This window comes from Hylobates moloch, unplaced genomic scaffold (genome assembly GCF_009828535.3).
Source record: "Hylobates moloch isolate HMO894 unplaced genomic scaffold, HMol_V3 SCAFFOLD_18, whole genome shotgun sequence".
In the NCBI taxonomy this organism is placed as follows: Eukaryota; Metazoa; Chordata; class Mammalia; order Primates; family Hylobatidae; genus Hylobates; species Hylobates moloch.
In genome coordinates, this window is record NW_026652293.1 from 16628595 (window position 1) to 16647881 (window position 19287).

The window sequence follows — 19287 nt, forward strand, 5'->3', positions numbered from 1 at the left end:
AAAGAAAGAAAGAAAGAAAGACAGACAGACAGACAGGCTGTGGTCTGCGGTAGACCGAGGCTCAAAAGATAGACAAAATGAACTCTTAAAACCTATCAAACTTGTTAGTAGGATTAGATACAGCTGTGTATGCGAGAAAGCCTCAAAATATGGGCTTAAAGGAGACAGCAGTTCCTTCCCTGTCTGGCTGTTATTCTGTTATCCTGCTCCAAGATCCAAAATGGCTGTTAAGCTCCAGCTGTTCTTCATGCCCACATTGCAGATAGTGGAAAAGAGTAACTAAGAGTAAGTGTAGCAAGATCACAGATCTTAGCTTTTGAGGAGACTCTCTGGAAGTTCCACACAACACTTACACTTAACATTTCATTGCCCATTCATTTATGTGGCCATTAATATCTGAGAGGGAGGCTGGAAAATGTAGCCTTATACTGTGGCAATGTGCCAGCAAAATATTGGTTTTCTGTTACTGAGAGGGATGGAAAGAGCTGCTGGGGTAGGCAATTAAGATGCTCTGCCACAAGTTCATTTATCTAAGTCATAATTAAAGAAGTTCTATTAATTTAGGCTGAATAGAAAACACAAATACATATTTGATGGATATCTTTGAAACATTAACTCATAACAGAAAGTGCCTGTCTTCAAGTGTCTAAAATAAAAATCAACACGTTTGTATTTGAGTAGCAGTGGTTGGCATCAACAAGGTTAACATAGCTGTTGAATAGTGATTAAGTCTGGGCCCTGGAGCCAGGCCATCTCGGTGGAGTTCTGGTATTAATCGTATGGACTTGGACAAGAAACTTGGCACATTCAGTTCATCTGTGAAATGGAGAAAATGATACCTATTTGTTGAGGTTGTTGTGATGAGTAAGTAAATTACAAATGCAAAGTTAATAAATATAGAACTGTGCTTAACACGTAGCCAGTACTTAATAAATACTAGCTTTTATTATAATTTGTTTCATTAGTATTATATCTCAAGCACATATTGTCTAATAGCCTTCATACTATATGATGTATATAATAAAAGAAAGAAGTTTGTTAAATGTATGTTAGTTTTATGCTTATTTAATTTACATTTAATCTTAGACTACCCATTATTACTGAGTATAAAGTCTAATAAAATAAATCCATATTTCATAAAGATTGTAAATAAATGCATAGACTGCTAAAGAAAACAACTATAAAACTTGATATTGTAAGTAGGATTGTATCTTCAGCATGAATTATTAGTACATATTTTTGCAGTATTAATAGCCAAGAAAGTCATATATGGTATTCAAAAAAGGTAATAAAAGAATAAAATTATGTTCAGCTTACTTGATCCTAATTGTAAGTATATTCCACATAAGGATATTGTGGAATAAAGCCCAGATTCCTATTGGTGAAATTTCATTTATTTAAAGTTTCATGAAATCTGCTCAGCATTCTATGTTAGTGTCTTGGAAATAATCAGCTCTCTGATATTATTTATAAAGTATACTCATTAAAGGAACTGTGAATATTTTGATATACTGACAAATTGCACCCTCCAGTGGAAAAAATGTTTATCTATAAAACTTTAATGTGTTTCTGCATTGCAGCTGTAATATATTCAAAGTCGCTTGTCTAAAATTCTTTTAAATGTAATTGTGTTTTATGACCTGAATATACAGAATGAATATATATCTCACTCTATTAGATATACATTATACTTTTTTGGGTCCCCAGGAAGTTCCTCTGAGTTTCAGACATTAAATATTGGCTAAGTACAAGAGCTTTAAAGAAAAATTTTTTCGGAATTATTATTAACGTGTCAGTCTTTATAGACATGAGTCCACTCCAAAAAGTAGAACTCATCCACTTCCACTTAATATTCTATAGGATGAAGTTGGACCACAAACCATAGTAACTTACACAGGGGGACAAGTTACTGAACTAAAAATATTTTATATTCATGCCTCAATGACTTTTGTGTGTATAATTAAAAGCATCTATACTCCACAAGGCTAGTTTCTTCTTAGATAAATGTAATATTTTTAGTATCCATACTAGAGCGTATGGGTCACCAAACTTGAAGAAGAAGGTTAAAAAACAGCCATCCTTTGTCAATCAGAAAAAGTTCCAAAACTAAGTGACTGTATAAGCACATCCATATTTTAGGGCTATTCAAAGTTAAAAACCTTTTATTTTGTTTCAGAGATACTTACATCAAATGAAGACATTTACAAATTGTTCATAGTATACATACAACAGCCCAAATATGATTTTCACCTATGCTGTGTAAAGAAGTTAAACATCATAAGTTTCTCTAATAAATTCAGTGCATTTTTCCATAATAAATAACACAAGCTATTTTAAATGTTTTAATTTCTTTCAGTGTGTATTTCCAAACTCATTAAAGGGAAGGAAATCATGTTATTAAGTGGCTATGATATATTTCAGTATATTACAGAATCTACGCTGTACAGTTTGATTCACATGAATACTATAATTCACTCTAAAAAAAAACCACAGGCACACACAAAATAGAGAACAAATGTGAGTTTTTAATAAATTCAAAGTATACTATCTACTTTAAACCACAATGTATGATATATTTTAACAAAACAGCCAATTTCCGAACCCCTTTTCTAATTCTGGCACAAGGAATATTCAATCTATTCGAGTCTTCCGGTTTGTAATCCTGTAAATGATGCTATCATATCCAGGATCCATGTTCCAAATATTGTAAGAAGTGATAATCACAGCCAGGGCCAAGGCAATCATTATCCAAAGTATCATCTTGAAAATCACTGAATATTCAAAATTATATGCAAGGTTATAGGGACTTGCTGGGTTCTTCACTTATTTTGCCTCAAAGATAGTCCTTGTGTTCCTCATAAGGGAGGTGTCAAATGACTTAATAGTGACTAACTCTACCACTGCATTCCCACCATAAAGATTGTACATGTTATCTGCAAACTTTTGCAGAGCGTCAACAGGATTTTAGAAGCAACTCTGAATTGTTCAGTCTTCCCCGTAATGCTTCCCAATTTCATCCAAACCTGCCAGCTCCAGTGAATATAAATTAGGAGAATGATCCTTGGCTAGATGCTTACGACAAGACACCAAGCTTGAAATACCATGTAGCACTTGGAGTTCAGAAAGAAAGAAGCAGGTCAACTCCATTGTTCCTACTCAGAGAATTCAGGGGAAGTGAACTGAGAATGGAGTTTTCCTGAAACAAGTAATTATGGAGCTGTCCTAAGGTGACTGAAAGGTCTTCAAACACTGAGTTTGCCTTCTCTACCAAATACACTCTTTCCTCACTACGAGCCAACTCAAAACAACAGGAGTTTCCTCAGACAATAAAGAGGGAATGGAATTTGCAACACTGTCAAGACCAAAAGGAACTGCATTCTCCAAAGGGTATGAAATGACACTGCCTGGTGGTAGAGCCAGTTTGTCCACTCCCTTCACCATCACCATGACGGTAGCCCGAGGACGGTGAAATAGGTCACCTACTGCAAGTCTTGGCCAAGAAAGGTTTTCCTTCACAGAGAAGGCCATGGACAATGCAGCCACGTCCGGGATTCACTCTCCTGGTATAGACCAATTTCCGTTTCTGAAAATAACAGACCAGGAACTAAACTCGTTCCCTCAAACACCCGCCACCAACGGCAGGAGCACGACAAACACAGTCATGGTGCCGCTGCAGCCGCGCAGTGCAGGGCAACAAGGAGCGGGCCAGCGGGACACGGGCAAGCACTGCGGTGTGACTGGGTGATGGCATTAGGACTCATCCTGACTCCTGGGTCTTGTCCTTTCATTGCCTAAAGGAATATTTTTTTAAAAAAGTAAAAAATAAAATTATACCTGTATATATTGAATATTTTCTTAAAGAATATCCTCCACTATGTATTTGATATAGAAATATTTTATAGATATTCCTGTGAGCAAAGATTTTGGTTGGAAAGAACTATAGTTGCCCAATATTGGAAGAGGAATTTTAAAAAATGGTTAAATAAAAATTGAAGCTTCACCTATTCTTGTCATAAATGGAAGAGAGGAGGAGCAGGGCAAGGAAAATAGTACTTCCAGGCACTGATCATATGTCAGGATCAGGGCTAGGTGGTTAGATACACAAAGTCATTCCACTACCACCCAACCCCAATTTTATAGTGATTCAAAACAGGTTCATACAGCCTCTTTATTCTTTTTTTTAACTAAAGTCCTCTTAATGACAAAGGAAATTGAATATGGGCTGCAAGAAATATGAAGGCATATCCCACAGCTACTACTAATCAGTGAGAAATGTCTTTATTTTTTAAATTTGTCAGGCAAATGTTTCATCCTACTTCAAAATATATGTGCTTTTTGTCAGTGTAAAAAATGTTTATTACTGCTAGTAAAATTATTTTTCAGAAAGAATTGAAACACTGAGCACATCTCTCCATTTTTCACTCCAGTCTGAGGAGCATAAAAGCTAATACTAACAGAATGTGATGAGGTATGGTTTGAACACAGAGGGTCTTGACTCTAAAACTGAACTCATCCTACAATATCCTACACTAATTCTATAGTTATTGAATCTTCCAACCAAAATCTTTGCTCACCCCTTGTTTTATCTTCCCCTGTTTCTTGTGAATCAGTGGCATACTATCAGGCAGTTATCACCTAAAACTGAGGCCCTTTTCTTAACTGTCATTTCTGCTAGAAGCTGGCTTTATTCCTCATTGGCTCTCTTCTCTCTACCACAACATGGCCTCTAAAAATCTATTTCCTCATAAACACTTGATATTGTTTGTCTTTATACTTTATACTTTCAGTTATTCTAATGGATGTATAGTGGTATCTCATTGTGGTTTTAATTTGCATCTTCCTTAAAATGCAAATTAAAGATAAAAGAGATCTTTCCCTGTGCTCATCTTCTTTCATGAATTATCTATTTAAATATTTTGTTCATTTTATATATGTGTTTTGTCTCATTGATTAGTTAAGAGTTCTTTTTAAATTTTAGATATAAGTTCTTTGCCAGATATATGCTTGTCAAATGTCTTTTACCAATGTGTGGCCTGCTTTTTTATTTTCTTAACATTGTCTTTTGAAAAACAAATTTTAATATTGACGAATTTCAATTTGTTGATGTCTTTAATTCTATAGATTAATTTGATAACAATTAACATATTCATAATATGGATTTTTCCAATCTATGAATATGGCATACTATTGTCTGAAATAACCCCCAAATTTTATAAGCTGAAACCTAATCCCCTTTGTGGTGGCATTAAGAGGCAAGGCATTTTGGAAAGTGATTTTCATGAGAACTCCACCTTATAATAAAAGGACCAGAGGTAACTAGCTTAGCCCTCCTGCCTTCTGCCACATGAGCACACAGTGTTCACCTCTTCTGCCATGTGAGGACACAGCAAGAAAGCCCTCACCAGACACTGAATGCTGGCCCCTTGATCTTGGACTTCCCAGACTTCAGAACTGTGAGAAATAAATTTCTATTGTATGTAAGTTACCCAATCTGTGGTGTCTTGTTACAGTGGCACAGACTAAGGAAGCACATTTCTTCAATTATTAAGTCTTCTTTAATTTCTCTGGGTGGTGGTTAGGAAACAATGGCTGTTGGTATGCCAAATCCAACCTGTGGTTTATTTGGTGTGGTTCACAAAATAATTTTTACAGTTTTAACGTGTTGTTAGAATGCAGAAGAAAGTGGGATAAACACTAAAATATTTCATATTTGCTTCTTATAAAAAAGTTTTCCAGCCCCTGTCATAGAGAATTGTGTATAAATGTTGAACATAATTCATTAGATTCACTTCCAGGTATTTTACGTTTGTGATGCTACTGAAAAACATCTGTTTATGATTAAGCTTATTTAAAATGTTATATTTCTGGTACAAAGTATTTACGCAATATATATTCTATTGAATAAATGAAGAAAAACATTTTCATCTTTAGAAATAAACTTGTGAAACAGCTTGTTAAAGATGTTAAGGCCATGAGAGATCAGCAAAAGGAAGACACTCGAAAGAGATTCTAGAGTGTGTAGCTCCCCTTTCTTTCTTGGCCTTCTGCAGACTATACTCTCTCCTATGGGCCCTTGTCCCACCTGTTACTTTCTCTGACAAAAACTTCTGGCATCTTAGAGACATGGATGTTGGTACTACATGAGTGAAGAAATCATATGACATTGTTTTCAAGTTTTATTTTCTTAATTTTCATTGCTGGTGTATTAGTCATGGTTTTCCAGAGAAGCAGAAGCAATAGGCTCTTAGATAGGTAGACTGATTGTTTGATTGACTGGAAGGAATTGGCTCACATGATTGCGGGGGTTGGCCAGTCTAAAATCCATGGGACAGGTCCGCAGATGGGAAATCCTGGTAAGAGTTGATGTTCCAGTCTTCAGAGTGAATTCCGCAGGACAGCAAGCTGAAAACTCAGTTAGGGTTTCTACCTTGAATTCTTGGAAAGAATTTCTTTTTCTTCATGAAAACTGTCCTTGCTCTTAAGGCCTTCAGTTGATTGAATGAGGCCTACCACATTATGGAGGGTAATTTTCTTTACTCAAAGTCTACTTATTTGCCTGTTAATCACATATAAAACACCCCTCCACAGCAACATCCTCAGGGTGTTTGACCACATAATTGGGCACCACAGCCTAGCCAAGTTGACAAATAAAATGAACCATCCCAGTTGTTACTGGTAAATACTATTTTATTTTGTACTTCAATGTTACATCCTGCAACTTCATTAACTAATAATTTCTCCATAGGGAAAATATGGTGAATAGGGGGCAGGACTAACTTCCAGCTCCCACTTGGATGGACAGAGCAGTGTGTGGAGGCTCACACTGTGAACTTTTGCTCCAAGAACTACCATAGGAACATACCAGGAAAGCTGAGATAATTCACAGACCCTTTGAAAGAAGCAGATAGCTGCCCTGGGATACAGTGGAAAAACTGTGAATGCCCAAAGTGTGAATGTGTAAAAGGGGGATCATCTGCCTCCAAATACATACTCCCACTGGGGAACCTGAAGGTCCAGATCACAGAAGGATTTGAACTTACCTGGAGCTGAGACAAATTTAGAGAGCTGAGCGAAATACGGGAGTAGAAGACGCAGCAAGAAGAGCCCTATGAGCATTCTTGGTCCCCGGGGAAGCCATTTCTGACTTTGTCTCACAGGGGTTTTTGGAAAGGGCTGCCAGGGGAACTGGGAAAAGACCACAGGAGAGGCCAGGTGTTGTGGCTCACACCTGTAATCCCGGCACTTTGGGAGGCTGAGGCAGGCAGATAACCTGAGGTAAGGAGTTCAAGACCAGCCTGGCCAACATGGGGAAACCCTGTCCCTACTGAAAATACAAAAAATTAGCCAGGCATGGTGGCACTCGCCTGTAGTCCCAACTACTCAGGAGGCTGAGGCAGGAGAACTGCTTGAGCCTGGGAGGTGGAGGTTGCAGTGAGCCAAGATCGCCACCACTGCATGCCAGCCTGGGCGACAGAGCGAGACTGCATCTCAAAAAAACAAAACAAAACAAAAACGGCAAGAGAAGGAAACTTCCAGCTGAACAATTTTGATTGAATGCAAAGTTTCTGGACAGAACCTGGGAGAAGGAGCAAATTGGGAGTGCAGACACAGCACAGAAGCTGAGGCATGTGGGAAGGCATAAAACCTGAAAGCCCTGCTTGCTTTCTCAGTTGGGAGGCTAGTAGCCTAGGGTAAGTTCTCAGCCCTGCTCACATGCCGTCTGGAAATAAACTTGGTGCTGTTGGCAGGGCATGGTGGAAGTGAGACTGGACTTTTGGGCTGTGTGGGAGCTGGGTGAGGTCTGTAAGTGCCGGCTTTCCCTCACTTTCTTGGTGACCTACATGCAGCAGAAGCAGCCATAATTGCCCTGGGAACGTAACTCCATTGGCCTGAGAACCACACCCCCATCCCTACCGCAGCCACAGCAAACCCTGACCAAGGAGAGTCTGAGCTCAGACACACCTAACCCTACCCCCATCTGATGGTCTTTCTCTACCTGCGCTGGTAGCCAAAGACAATGCACATAGTTCTTTGGGAGCTCTATGGCTTGTCTAATGCCTGAGCCTAGGGCAAGTTTGTATCCTTCCTACACAACCGGAGGTGATGTGGTCTTGAAAGCATCACCTCCTGGCTAGAGGCCAACCAACAGAAAACCAGCATATTTAACAAAAATACAACCAACTACCCTCACAGAGTCCACTTCACTCCCCTGCTACCTACACCAGAACAGATGCTGGTATCCACAGCTGAGAAACCTGAAGACAGTTCACATCACAGGACTCTGCACAGACACTTCTGGAGCCTGGTAGCTCCACTGGGTGGCTACATCCAGAAGAAAAATAAAAATCATTGCAGTTTGGCTCTGAGGAAACCACATGCCGAGGGGAAGGGGAAAAGCACCACAATAAGGGAGCACTCCATGGGATAGAGGAATCTGAACAGCAGCCCTTGAGCCCCAGATCTTCTCTCTAACATAGTCTACCCAAAAGAGAAGTAACCAGAAAAACAATTCTGGTAATATGGCAAAACAAGGTTCTTTAACAACACAAAAAGATCACACTAGCTCAACATCAATGGATCTAAACCAAGAAGAAAACTCTGAATTGCCAGAAAAAGAATTCAGAAAGTTGATTATTAAGTAATTAAGGGGGTACCAGAGAAAGGTGAAGTCCAACTTAGTGAAATATAAAAACAGATACAAGATATGAAGGGAACAATCTTCAGTGAAATAGATAGTATAAATAAAAAAAAATCACAACTTCTGGAAATGAAGGACATACTTAGAGAAATGCAAAATACACTGGAAAATCTCAGCAATAGAATTGAACAGGTAGAAGAAAGAAATTCAGAGCTCTAAGACAAGGTTTTGAATTAACTCAATCCAACCAAGACAAAGAAAAAAAATAATTTTAAAAAAGAACATACCTTCTAAGAAGTTTGGGATTATGTTAAATGACCAAACCTAGGAATAACTGGTGTTCCTAAGGAAGAAGAGAAATCTAGAGAAATATAAAAGTTTGGAAAACACATTTAAGGGACTAATCAAAAAAAAATTTCCCCAGTCTTGCTAGAGACATAGACATCCAAATACAAGAAGCTCAAAGAACACCTGGGAAATTTATTGCAAAAAGATAATCACCTAGGCACATAGTCATAAGGTTATCTAAAGTCTAGATGAAGGAAAGAATCTTAAGAGCCATGAGGCAAAAGTATCAGGTAACCCATGAAGGAAAACCTATCAGAAAAAGAGCAGATTTCTCAGCAGAAACCCTACAAGCTAGAACGGATTGGGGTCCTATCTTTACCCCCCTTAAACAAAATAATTATCAGCCAAGAATTTTGTATCCAGCAAAACTAAGATTCATAACTGAAGATTCATACAGTCTTTTTTTAGTCTTTTTTAAGATTCATAACTGAAGATTCATACAGTCTTTTTTTAGGCAAACAAATGCTGAGAGAATTCACCACTACCAAGCACTACAAGAACTGCTAAAAAGAGCTCTAAATCTTGGAAAAAATCCTCAAAATACACCAAAATAAAACCTCCTTAAAGCATAAATCTCACAGTATCTATAAAATAAAAACACAATGAGAAAAAAAAGCAAGGTATTCAGGCAACAAATAGCACAATGAATAGAATAGTACCTCACATCTCAATAGTAATGTTGAATGTAAATGGCCAAAATGCTCCACTTGAAAGATACAGAATGGCAGAATGGATAAGAATTCATCAACCAAGTGTCTGCTGTCTTCAAGAGATTCAACATATAAGGAAGGGCTGGAAAAAGATATTCGATGCAAATGGACGCCAAAAGCAAGGAGGAATAGCTATTCATATATCAGACAAAACAAACTTTAAAGCAACAGCAGTTAAAAAAGACAAAGAGGGAAATTATATAATGATAAAAGGCCTTGTCCAACAGGAAAATATTACAGTCCTAAATATACATACACCTAATACTGGAGCTTCTACATTTACAAAACAATTACTACTAGACCTAAGAAATGAGATAGATGGCAACACAGTAATATTGGGAGACTTCAATACTCCATTGAAAGCACTAGACAGGTTATCAAGACAGAAATTAAACAAAGAAAAAATGGATTTAAACTATACTTTAGAACAAATGGACTTAAAAGATATTTACAGAACATTCTACCCAACAACTACAGAATATATCATCAGCACATGGTACATTGTCCAAGATAGACCATATGATAGGCCACAAAATGAGTCTCAATAAATTTAAGAAAACTGAAATTATGAAAGTACTCTTTCAGATCACAGTGAAATAAAATTAGAAATCAACTCCAAAAGAAACCCTCAAAACCAGGGAAATTAAATAACTCGCTCCTGAATGATCATTGGGTCAACAATGAAATCAAGATGGAAATTTAAAAATTTTCTGAACTGAACAATAATAGTGACACAACCTATCAAAACCTCTGGGATACAGCAAAAGCAGTGCTAAGAGGAAAGTTCATAGCCTTAAATACCTACACAATAAAGTCTGAAAGAGCACAAATAGACAATCTAAGGTCACACCTCAAGGAACTAAAGAAACAAGAACAAACCAAACCTAAACCCAGCAGAAGAAAACAAGTAACAAAGATCAGAGCAGAACTAAACGATATTGAAACAAAAAAAATACGAAAGATAAATAAAACAAAACCTCATTCTTTGAAAAGATAAATAAAATTGATAGACCACTAGTGAAGAGGTTAAACAAGAAAAAGGAGAAGATCAAATTAAGCACAATTAGAAATGAAATGGGAGATATTACAACGGATACCACAGAAATACAAAAGATCATTGAAGGCTACTGTGTACATTTTTATGTGCATAAACTAGAAAACCTAGAGGAGATGGATAAATACCTGGAAATGTACAACCCTCCCAGTTTAAACCAGGAAGAATTAGAAACTCTGAAGGGACCAATAACAAGCAGTGAAATTGAAATGGTAATTTAAAAACTGCCTCCAAAAAAAAAAAAAAATTCCAGGACCAGATGGATTTGCAGCTGAATTCTATCAGACATTGAATGAGAAATTGGTACCAATCCTACTGACATTATTCCACAAGACAGAGAAAGAGGGAATCCTCCCTAAATAATTCTATGAAGCCAGTATCACCCTAATACCAAAACCAGGAAAGGATATAACAAAAAAGAACACTACAGATCAATATCCCTGATGAAAACAGATGCAAAAATCCTCAACAAAATACTAGTTAACCAAATCCAACAGCATATGGAAAAGATAATCCACCATGATCCAATGGGTTTCATACCAGAGATGCAGGGATGGTTTAACATACGCAAGTCAATAAATGTGATACACCATGTAAACAGAATTCAAAACAAAAGTCACATGATCATCTTAATAGACGCAGAAAATGCATTTTACAAAATCCAGCATCCCTTTATGATTAAAACCTTCAGCAAAATTGGCATAGAAGGGACATAACTTAACATAATAAAAGCTATCTATGACAAATTCACAGCCAACATTATACTGAATGGGGAAAAGCTGAAAGCATTCCCCCTGAGAACTGGAACAAAATAATGATGCCCGCTCTCACCACTTCTATTCAACACAGTACTGCAAGTCCGAGCCAGAGCAATTAGACAAGAAATAAATAAAGGACATCCAAATCAGTGAAGAAGTCAAACTGTTGCTGCTTGCTGATGATATGATACCTAGAAAACCCTACACACTACTCCAAAAAGCTCCTAGAATTGATAAATGAATTAAGCAAAGTTTTAGGATACAAAATTAATGTACACAAATCAGTAGCTTTGTTATACACCAACAGCGTCCAAGCTGAGAATCAAATCAGTAACTCAACCCCTTTTACAATAGCTGCAAAAAAATAAAATAAAATTCTTAGGAATACACCTAACCAAGGAGGTGATCCTCATCTCTCACCTTATAAAAAAACTAACTCAAGATGGATCAAAGACTTAAATCTAAGACATGAAACCATAAAAATTCTAGAAGATAACATTGGAAAAACTCTTATAGACATTGGCTTAGGCAAAGACTTCATGACCAAGAACCCAAAAGCAAATGCAACAAAAACAAAGATAAATAGATGGGGCTTAATTAAACTAAAAGTTTCTGCACAGCAAAAGAATCAATCAGCAGAGTATACAGACAACACACAGAGTGGGAGAAAATCTTCGAAATCTCTACATCTGATGAAGGACTAATATCCAGAATCTACAAGGAACTCAAACAAATTGGTAGGAAAAAAAAATTCCATCAAAAAGTGGGCTACAGACATCAATAGATAATCCTCAAAAGAAGATATACAAATGGTTAACAAACATATGAAAAAATGCTCAGCATCACTAATGATCAGCGAAATACAAATCAAAAGCACAATGTGATACCACCTTAATCCTGCAAGAATGGCCATAATCAAAAAATCAAAAAATAATAGATGTTGGCGGGGACATGGTGAAAAGGGAACACTTTTACACTACTGGTGGGAATGTAAACTAGTACAACCGCTATGGAAAAGTGGAGGAGATTCCTTAAAGAACTACCAGTTAATCCAGCAATCCCACTCCTGGGTATCTACCTAGAGGAAAAGAAGTCATTATACGAAAAATATATTTGCACACTCAGGCTTGTAGCAGCACAATTCGCAATTGCAAAAATATGGAACCAGCCCAAGTGCCCATCAATCAACGAGTAGATAAAGAAATTGTGGTATACATATATATTATGGATTACTACTCAGCTATAAAAAGGAACGAAATAATGGCATTCGCAGCAACATGGATTGGAGACAATTATTCTAAGTGAAGTTACTCGGGAATGGAAAACCAAATATTGTTATGTTCTCACTAATAAGTGGGAGCTAAACTATGAGGATGCAAAGGCATAAGAATGATACAATGGACTCTGGGGATTCAGGGAAAGGGTGGGAGGGGGGTGAGGGATAAAAGGCTACACATTGGGTATAGTGTATACTACTTGGATGATGGGTGCACCAAAATCTCAGAAATCACCACTAAAGAACTTATTCATGTAACCAAATACCACCTGTTCCCCCAAACATATTGAAATTAAAAAGTCAAAAATAATCCATAGGATTTAAAACCATTTTTTCTAAATATCTAAATATGTCACCAACATACTTAAATAATGATAATTTTAGTCTTCCTTTCCAAAACTTATACATTCTATTTCTTACTTATGCTTATTTCTCCTAGGTAAGACCTCTATTAAAATGTCAAGTAGGCCAGGCGCCATGGCTCACACCTATAAGCCCAGCTCTTTGGGAGGCCAAGGCGGGTGGATCACAGGAGTTCAAGACCAGCCTGGCCAACATAACGAAAACCCCTCTCTACTGAAAATACAAAAATTAGCCCGGTGTGGTGGCATGTGCATGTAGTCACACTACTCAGGAGGCTGAGGCAGGAGAATTGCTTAAACCTGGGAGGCGGAGGTTGCAGTGAGCCAAGATAGTGCCACTGCACTCCAGCCTGGGCGACAGAGCAAGACTGTCTCAAAAAAGAAAAAAAAAAGTCAAGTAATGATAGAAGGCATACTTGGTTTATTCTCAAATTCTGTGGATGTTTTCAATCTTTCATTAAGTGTGATATTTGCTCTATTTAAAAATTTTTCAGTAGCTTCTATTTATATTAAGCCATTTTCTATTCCTTGTTTGAGATTTTTAAAAAATCATGTGTTAAATTTATCAAATATTTTTATGCATCTATTGAGATGATCAATGGTTTACATCTTTCATTCTGTTAATATGAAGAATTACACGTTTATTTTTAAATGCTAACTAAATCTTTCATTCCTTTATTAAATCCAATTCAGTTGTATCTCTCTCTCTCTGTCACACACACACACAGACACACACACACACAGACACGCACCACAAACACATCACTTGTAGGTCTACGATTTTTGCACCTAATTTTATGAGTTTGACCTATAATGTTCATTTCCTGCAACGTATTTTCAACTTTGGGTATAATCATTATGCTTGTCTCATAAAATGAGATGTGACCTGCCCCTGCCACCCATTTTAAATTTTTTGAAGAGTTGGGTAAAACTGGCAATATCAAATCTTTCCAAAAGTTTCTAAACCTTTTACATATCCCAACACCCAAATTTTTGTTCTATTGGTTCTCTTTCTTGTATATTTCACTATTTCATTATTTGCTCTTATCAGAATTTTTTTCTATTTCTTTGGATTTATATTTTTCTATCTTGGATCAGCCCTTCTGTTTTAATAAAAACACATATCCATCAATGTTCTAAGTACTAAGATAATGATAGCTTTCACTTCTAAATTATTCTTTTAATCTGCTTAGTTATTTTTGATAATTTTTTCATTTTCCTTTATTTCTTTAAATATACTTGTTTCTGATAATTGCAGTATCTGTAGACTACCATCCTTTTTCTATCTTGGTTTTACATTTTTCTCTTCAGTGTGGCTAGTTTTTGTGGGATGAGTCTCACAGGTGATATAAATCTTTGTGCAAATCCATGTGAGTGTGAGTTTTTGCTAGGAATTTTCATGAAAGGCTTAAAAAATTTATTTTTTCAATTCCCAAGAAAATCGGAGACAAGTTTCTTCATAGCCTCCTCCTGTTTGCCGGTGGGGAGTCCACCTCTGCAGGAGTTCTTCCATGGAGTGCGGCCCTTCTAGATGTCAGGTTATATGTGTATGGGAGGGACGAGTGGGTTGGGGGAAGAAAATTAGGCCACCCATTCTATTTTGTCTCAGCCTTCATCTTATATTCCTTATGCCTGTAAAATCACACGCTCTAGGACCTTGCTCTTCATAATACGAGTCCTCAGATCAATGATATCAGCACCTCCTGGGACTCAGAAATCCAAAATCTCAGGCACTAGCTCCAAAAGTTTTCCTTGTGGATTTTTCTTTACTTTTTGTTTCGGCTTCCTTTCCTGTCCTACCAGCTTTACGCTTATATATACATTTTTCTATTTTTTTTCTGTGTACAATGATAGGTATAATTTTTTTTTCTTAGTAATCGCGTTTAGATTTAGCCGTTTAAGTCAGAAAAATAACGAAACGAGATCAGCATCGCTGAGTTCTTTCGTGCACGCCAGTAGGTTAGCTGGAACTGGCTTCTGGCAGTTGCTGTTTGGTAGATTACAAACTATTAAATACACCAGTGAGGATGAAATCCATTCGTGCTACTGCACCTCGGCAAACTACTTCTAAACTCTGCGTCAATCCTCCCCTCTCCCATTGCCCTCCCTCAGCAAAGCCTCACGGTTTCGATCAGGGTAGGCCACCGAGCGACTGCGAAAACCCGGAGTAACGGATTCGGGGTGTAGCTAAGGTCTCCGAGGGAGCATGGGGAACTTAAAGAGCATGCGTAAAGCGGGGTGCGCGCACATGCGCACTCGTTCGCGCAGGGCCGCGCGCCGGTCTCTCTGGAGGGCTTGGAGGCTGCGCGAGCGGTTGACGTGTTCGGTGGTTGCGGAGGCGGCGGAGCTCTGGGAGGGGAAGGAGCGGAGGGAGGGGAGGGGGTGGTGAGGTGGGGGGCTGAACCCGGAAGTGGGTAGGCGCAGGAGCGAGCGCGCCCAGAGTGGAGCTCAGCTGCTGGGAGCCAGCGGGGGAGCCTTGGGTTCCCGGTAATGGATCTGTGGGGCGTTTTCCCAGGGAAACTGGGTGGGAAGGGTAGCGGGATCGCCGACTACAAGCGCATTCTCCGCCTCGCCAGGGCCTGGGAAAGCTCTTCTGCTTCCTTTAGTCGTTCCTCTGGTTGACCCCACTTGTGCTCTGCGCCCCTCCTGGGGCCGTCTCTCACTGGGTGGCTTTGGTCGAGGGACGCTCTCTATTCCTGAAGAGCTGTGCCTTGCCCGCCCGAGAAAAGCATGTTAATGGAGAGACTCGGATCTCGCGGCTGCCACGGCCTTATTGTCACCATCCCAGCACCCCTAAACCACGACTTCAGCCTCCTCAACCCGCACCGTCAACGATCTTGGAAGATCTCTCCCATTTCTGCCCGGGTATTTTCACCCTGTTCGTGAATCAGGCCTGGAAGGTGTGCCTGGGTTCCTTTAAAATTATTCTTTTGTTGGCTGCCTTTTCTAAACCCGGCCCTCCTTGTTCTCCGCCCCAAAATCTTTGCCACGAATGAGTGTAAGCTGTGATTTTATCATTTAGTTATAATTAGAAAGAATTCGTTGATGATTGCCGTTGGCTGATTTAGCATTGCTTTGCCATGGAGTTATTTTACGTGGTTCTCACTCTTTTGCAGACCATGAAACCCTTGGGCACGCCCCTTCAGAAGCTGTTATCCAAGACAATCTAGTTTTCCTTTATAAATCACTTAAGACACTTATGAAGTTTCTTGTTCTGAAATTGCTGTACTGCAATGAAGAAGAGGAGAAAGGTTACTTCAAATCTTGAGAAGATCCATCTAGGCTATCATAAAGATTCTTCAGAAGGAAATGTTGCAGTGGAGTGTGACCAAGTGACCTATACTCATTCTGCAGAAAGACCAACTCCTGAAGCTCTTCACTGTTATCAGGAACTTCCTCCCTCTCCAGATCAGAGAAAGCTTTTAAGTTCTTTGCAGTATAATAAGAATTTGCTAAAATATTTAAATGATGATAGGCAGAAGCAACCATCTTTTTGTGATTTACTTATCATAGTGGAAGGAAAAGAATTTAGTGCACATAAAGTAGTCGTTGCTGTCGGCAGTAGTTATTTTCATGCGTGTTTGAGCAAAAATCCAAGCACTGATGTTGTCACACTGGATCACGTAACACATTCAGTTTTTCAGCATTTGCTTGAATTTCTTTATACATCAGAATTTTTTGTGTACAAATATGAAATACCTCTTGTTTTAGAGGCTGCAAAATTTTTGGACATTATAGATGCAGTGAAGTTGTTAAATAACGAAAATGTTGCCCCTTTTCATTCAGAGCTAACTGAAAAGTCATCACCAGAAGAAACACTAAATGAATTAACTGGAAGACTATCAAATAATCATCAGTGCAAATTCTGTAGTAGACATTTTTGTTATAAAAAGTCTTTAGAGAATCATTTGGCTAAAACCCATAGGTCCCTTTTATTAGGGAAAAAATATGGGTTAAAAATGCTGGAGAGAAGTTTCTCCGCAAGAAGATCAAAAAGGAATCGGAAGTGCCCTGTTAAGTTTGATGACACCAGCGATGATGAACAGGAAAGTGGTGATGGGTCAGACAATTTGAATCAAGAAAATTTTGATAAGGAGAAGTCAGATAGAAATGATTCTGAGGACCCTGGAAGTGAATATAATGCTGAAGAAGATGAGCTAGAGGAGGAGATGTCAGATGAATACTCTGACATTGAAGAACAAAGTGAAAAGGATCATAATGATGCAGAAGAAGAACCTGAGCCTGGTGATTCTGTAGGAAATATTCATGAGGGGTTAACTCCAGTGGTCATTCAGAACAGCAACAAAAAAATATTGCAGTGCCCTAAATGTGATAAAACGTTTGACCGAATAGGTAAGAAAAGAAAACTTGTTCTCTATCTCTAATCACTTTTCATGGATATTTTAAAGGTGATAAATAAAAACTAAACTTGGAAAGTAACTTCTAAAAAGACGGCTTAAGTAGGGAGAATACCTTGGTTTTCAATAGTGTTTATCCTGTTACTTTAAATTTGTTGTGATTCAGGAATTAATTTAAGTATTTATATTAGCCTTTACTTTTCTTCATGTCCCAGTGACACATCATTAGATCATGTATTTGCTATGAAAGACTCCAGAGTGTCAATAATTATCATGTAGAGCTTTGATTTATATGCCGGTTTAATTCCAGTGATAAGTACTATTTTTAACTCATTAAAAAAAGTAGATTATATTAGATTTAATAATGTGTATACTGTTTTCCCCGTGCATGGTAATATATGAGTTATAAATGTTGTCACTTTTCCAGTATCTAGCACTATTTAATAGAAAGGGGATGTTTTATATTAAACTATGGTGAAGGATAAAATTGAAATGAATGTAATTTAATACTGTAGATAGAGACTTTAGGAAGTATCCTAGTTAGTAGCACTCTGGTTATATTATACATGTGACCTTAGCCAAAAGGCCAAGAAGCTTTGGTTGTTATAATAATGAATACATCCATTTTTTTCTATTAGAAAAGAATTTGTAGGAAATGTAGTCTGTCACTTTATGTCAGTATATGTTTAATTTCAAGTTGTCTAATATTTGCTAGGTAAGATAATTCTTGGAAGCGTCTTAGATGAACTGTTCTAATGTGAACTTTTCAACTGCAACAATTAAGCTTCCAGGTAAATTGAAGTTATGAAATTGTGAAATATATTCTACCACATATAATGATAAAAAAAATTAGTGCAATCTGACCTGGTAAAATTACTTACCCAGTTTAATATATCCCCATATGTCTTACAGTGTTAACTTACTTATGTTATTGATATAGGCGGAAATTGGTTTTATAAGGAATTGGTGATCATTTGCTGTAAAAAGATGTTGCATTATACGCTGACATAACAGTGGTATCTACTTTTTTGCTTTTTATAATGTTTTTTGGAATAATTTTCTCTGAATCAGAATACTTTGGACAATCTAATTTAATAATTATTAATATTTTAACTGAGGCTGTGTGTAAACATGAATAAAATAACTTCTTCAGTAACAATTCCAAGAGCATATGTGTACAAGTAAGTTGTTAAAGTTAGACTGGATAAAATGCTGTTGTAGAACTGTAAACAAATACTGTGAAGACATGTATAGAGGTGAGAACAGCTTTTGGGTTGAAGTACCTGAGAACATTGCATCTTTCCAATGGACTTCTTAGACTTTGTACTCTTAGTGCATGCTTCCTGTATTCTGCCTTAATTGTCTTAATTTGACTTGGAGATGAGTGAATAGGGATGAGTTCACAAATGGTATTGTAGGTGCAACGCAAATATCTCAAACTGTCCCACTGAACACTATTCCCGTGACATGCTATATAAGAGAAGGCTTCTGTGTTCAAGTAAGATTGGGAACTATATAATTCACAATCTGTTTTAACTGCCCGATTCTCTAGTAAAGAAACCTGTTGATTTTGCTTAACCCAGTATTTCCTTAAATCGTTTTACCACAAGATACTTTGGAGGTACTTCTTTGAGCATCCTAGGAAACTAGAGTTTTCTGCACAATTTGGGAAAACACTGCTCAAGATTGAGGTGCTGATTTACTAAGAGGAGGACATTTTGCTCCCCTCCTTCCTTCCTTCCTTCCTTCCTTCCTTCCTTCCTTCCTTCCTTCCTTCCTTCCT

At 37.7% G+C, this 19287-nt stretch overlaps 2 protein-coding genes and 1 long non-coding RNA gene across 5 annotated transcripts in view; 1 reads left to right on the forward strand and 2 right to left on the reverse strand.

Annotated features, from left to right (window-relative positions):
* Nucleotides 1–585: 585 nt before the first annotated feature.
* Nucleotides 586–15339, reverse strand: LOC131381822 (uncharacterized). Its single transcript, XR_009210780.1, has 2 exons — nt 15270–15339; nt 586–816 (listed from the first exon to the last, which is right to left on the reverse strand). It is a non-coding gene; the product is annotated as an uncharacterized LOC131381822 (long non-coding RNA).
* On the reverse strand, nt 2610–3663 carry LOC116457690 (renin receptor). Its single transcript, XM_032137037.3, is given in 5 exon segments — nt 2610–2960; nt 2963–2988; nt 2990–3129; nt 3131–3300; nt 3303–3663. Coding segments are annotated over 5 exon segments (1026 nt in total). The 3' UTR covers nt 2610–2631.
* A 203-nt stretch (nt 15340–15542) lies between the features above and the next one.
* Nucleotides 15543–19287, forward strand: part of ZBTB41 (zinc finger and BTB domain containing 41) — a 57792-nt gene continuing 54047 nt past the window's right edge. Inside the window, exons 1-2 of one of the 3 annotated variants that reach the window (XM_032136867.2) lie at nt 15543–15633; nt 16263–17499. In XM_032136867.2, coding sequence (XP_031992758.1) covers nt 16380–17499 — 1120 coding nt within the window. In that variant the 5' untranslated portion in view covers nt 15543–15633; nt 16263–16379. Of the gene's footprint in view, nt 15634–16116; nt 17500–19287 lie in introns of those variants that run through there. The other 2 variants (XR_009210779.1, XM_058430631.1) reach the window with 2 other exon arrangements.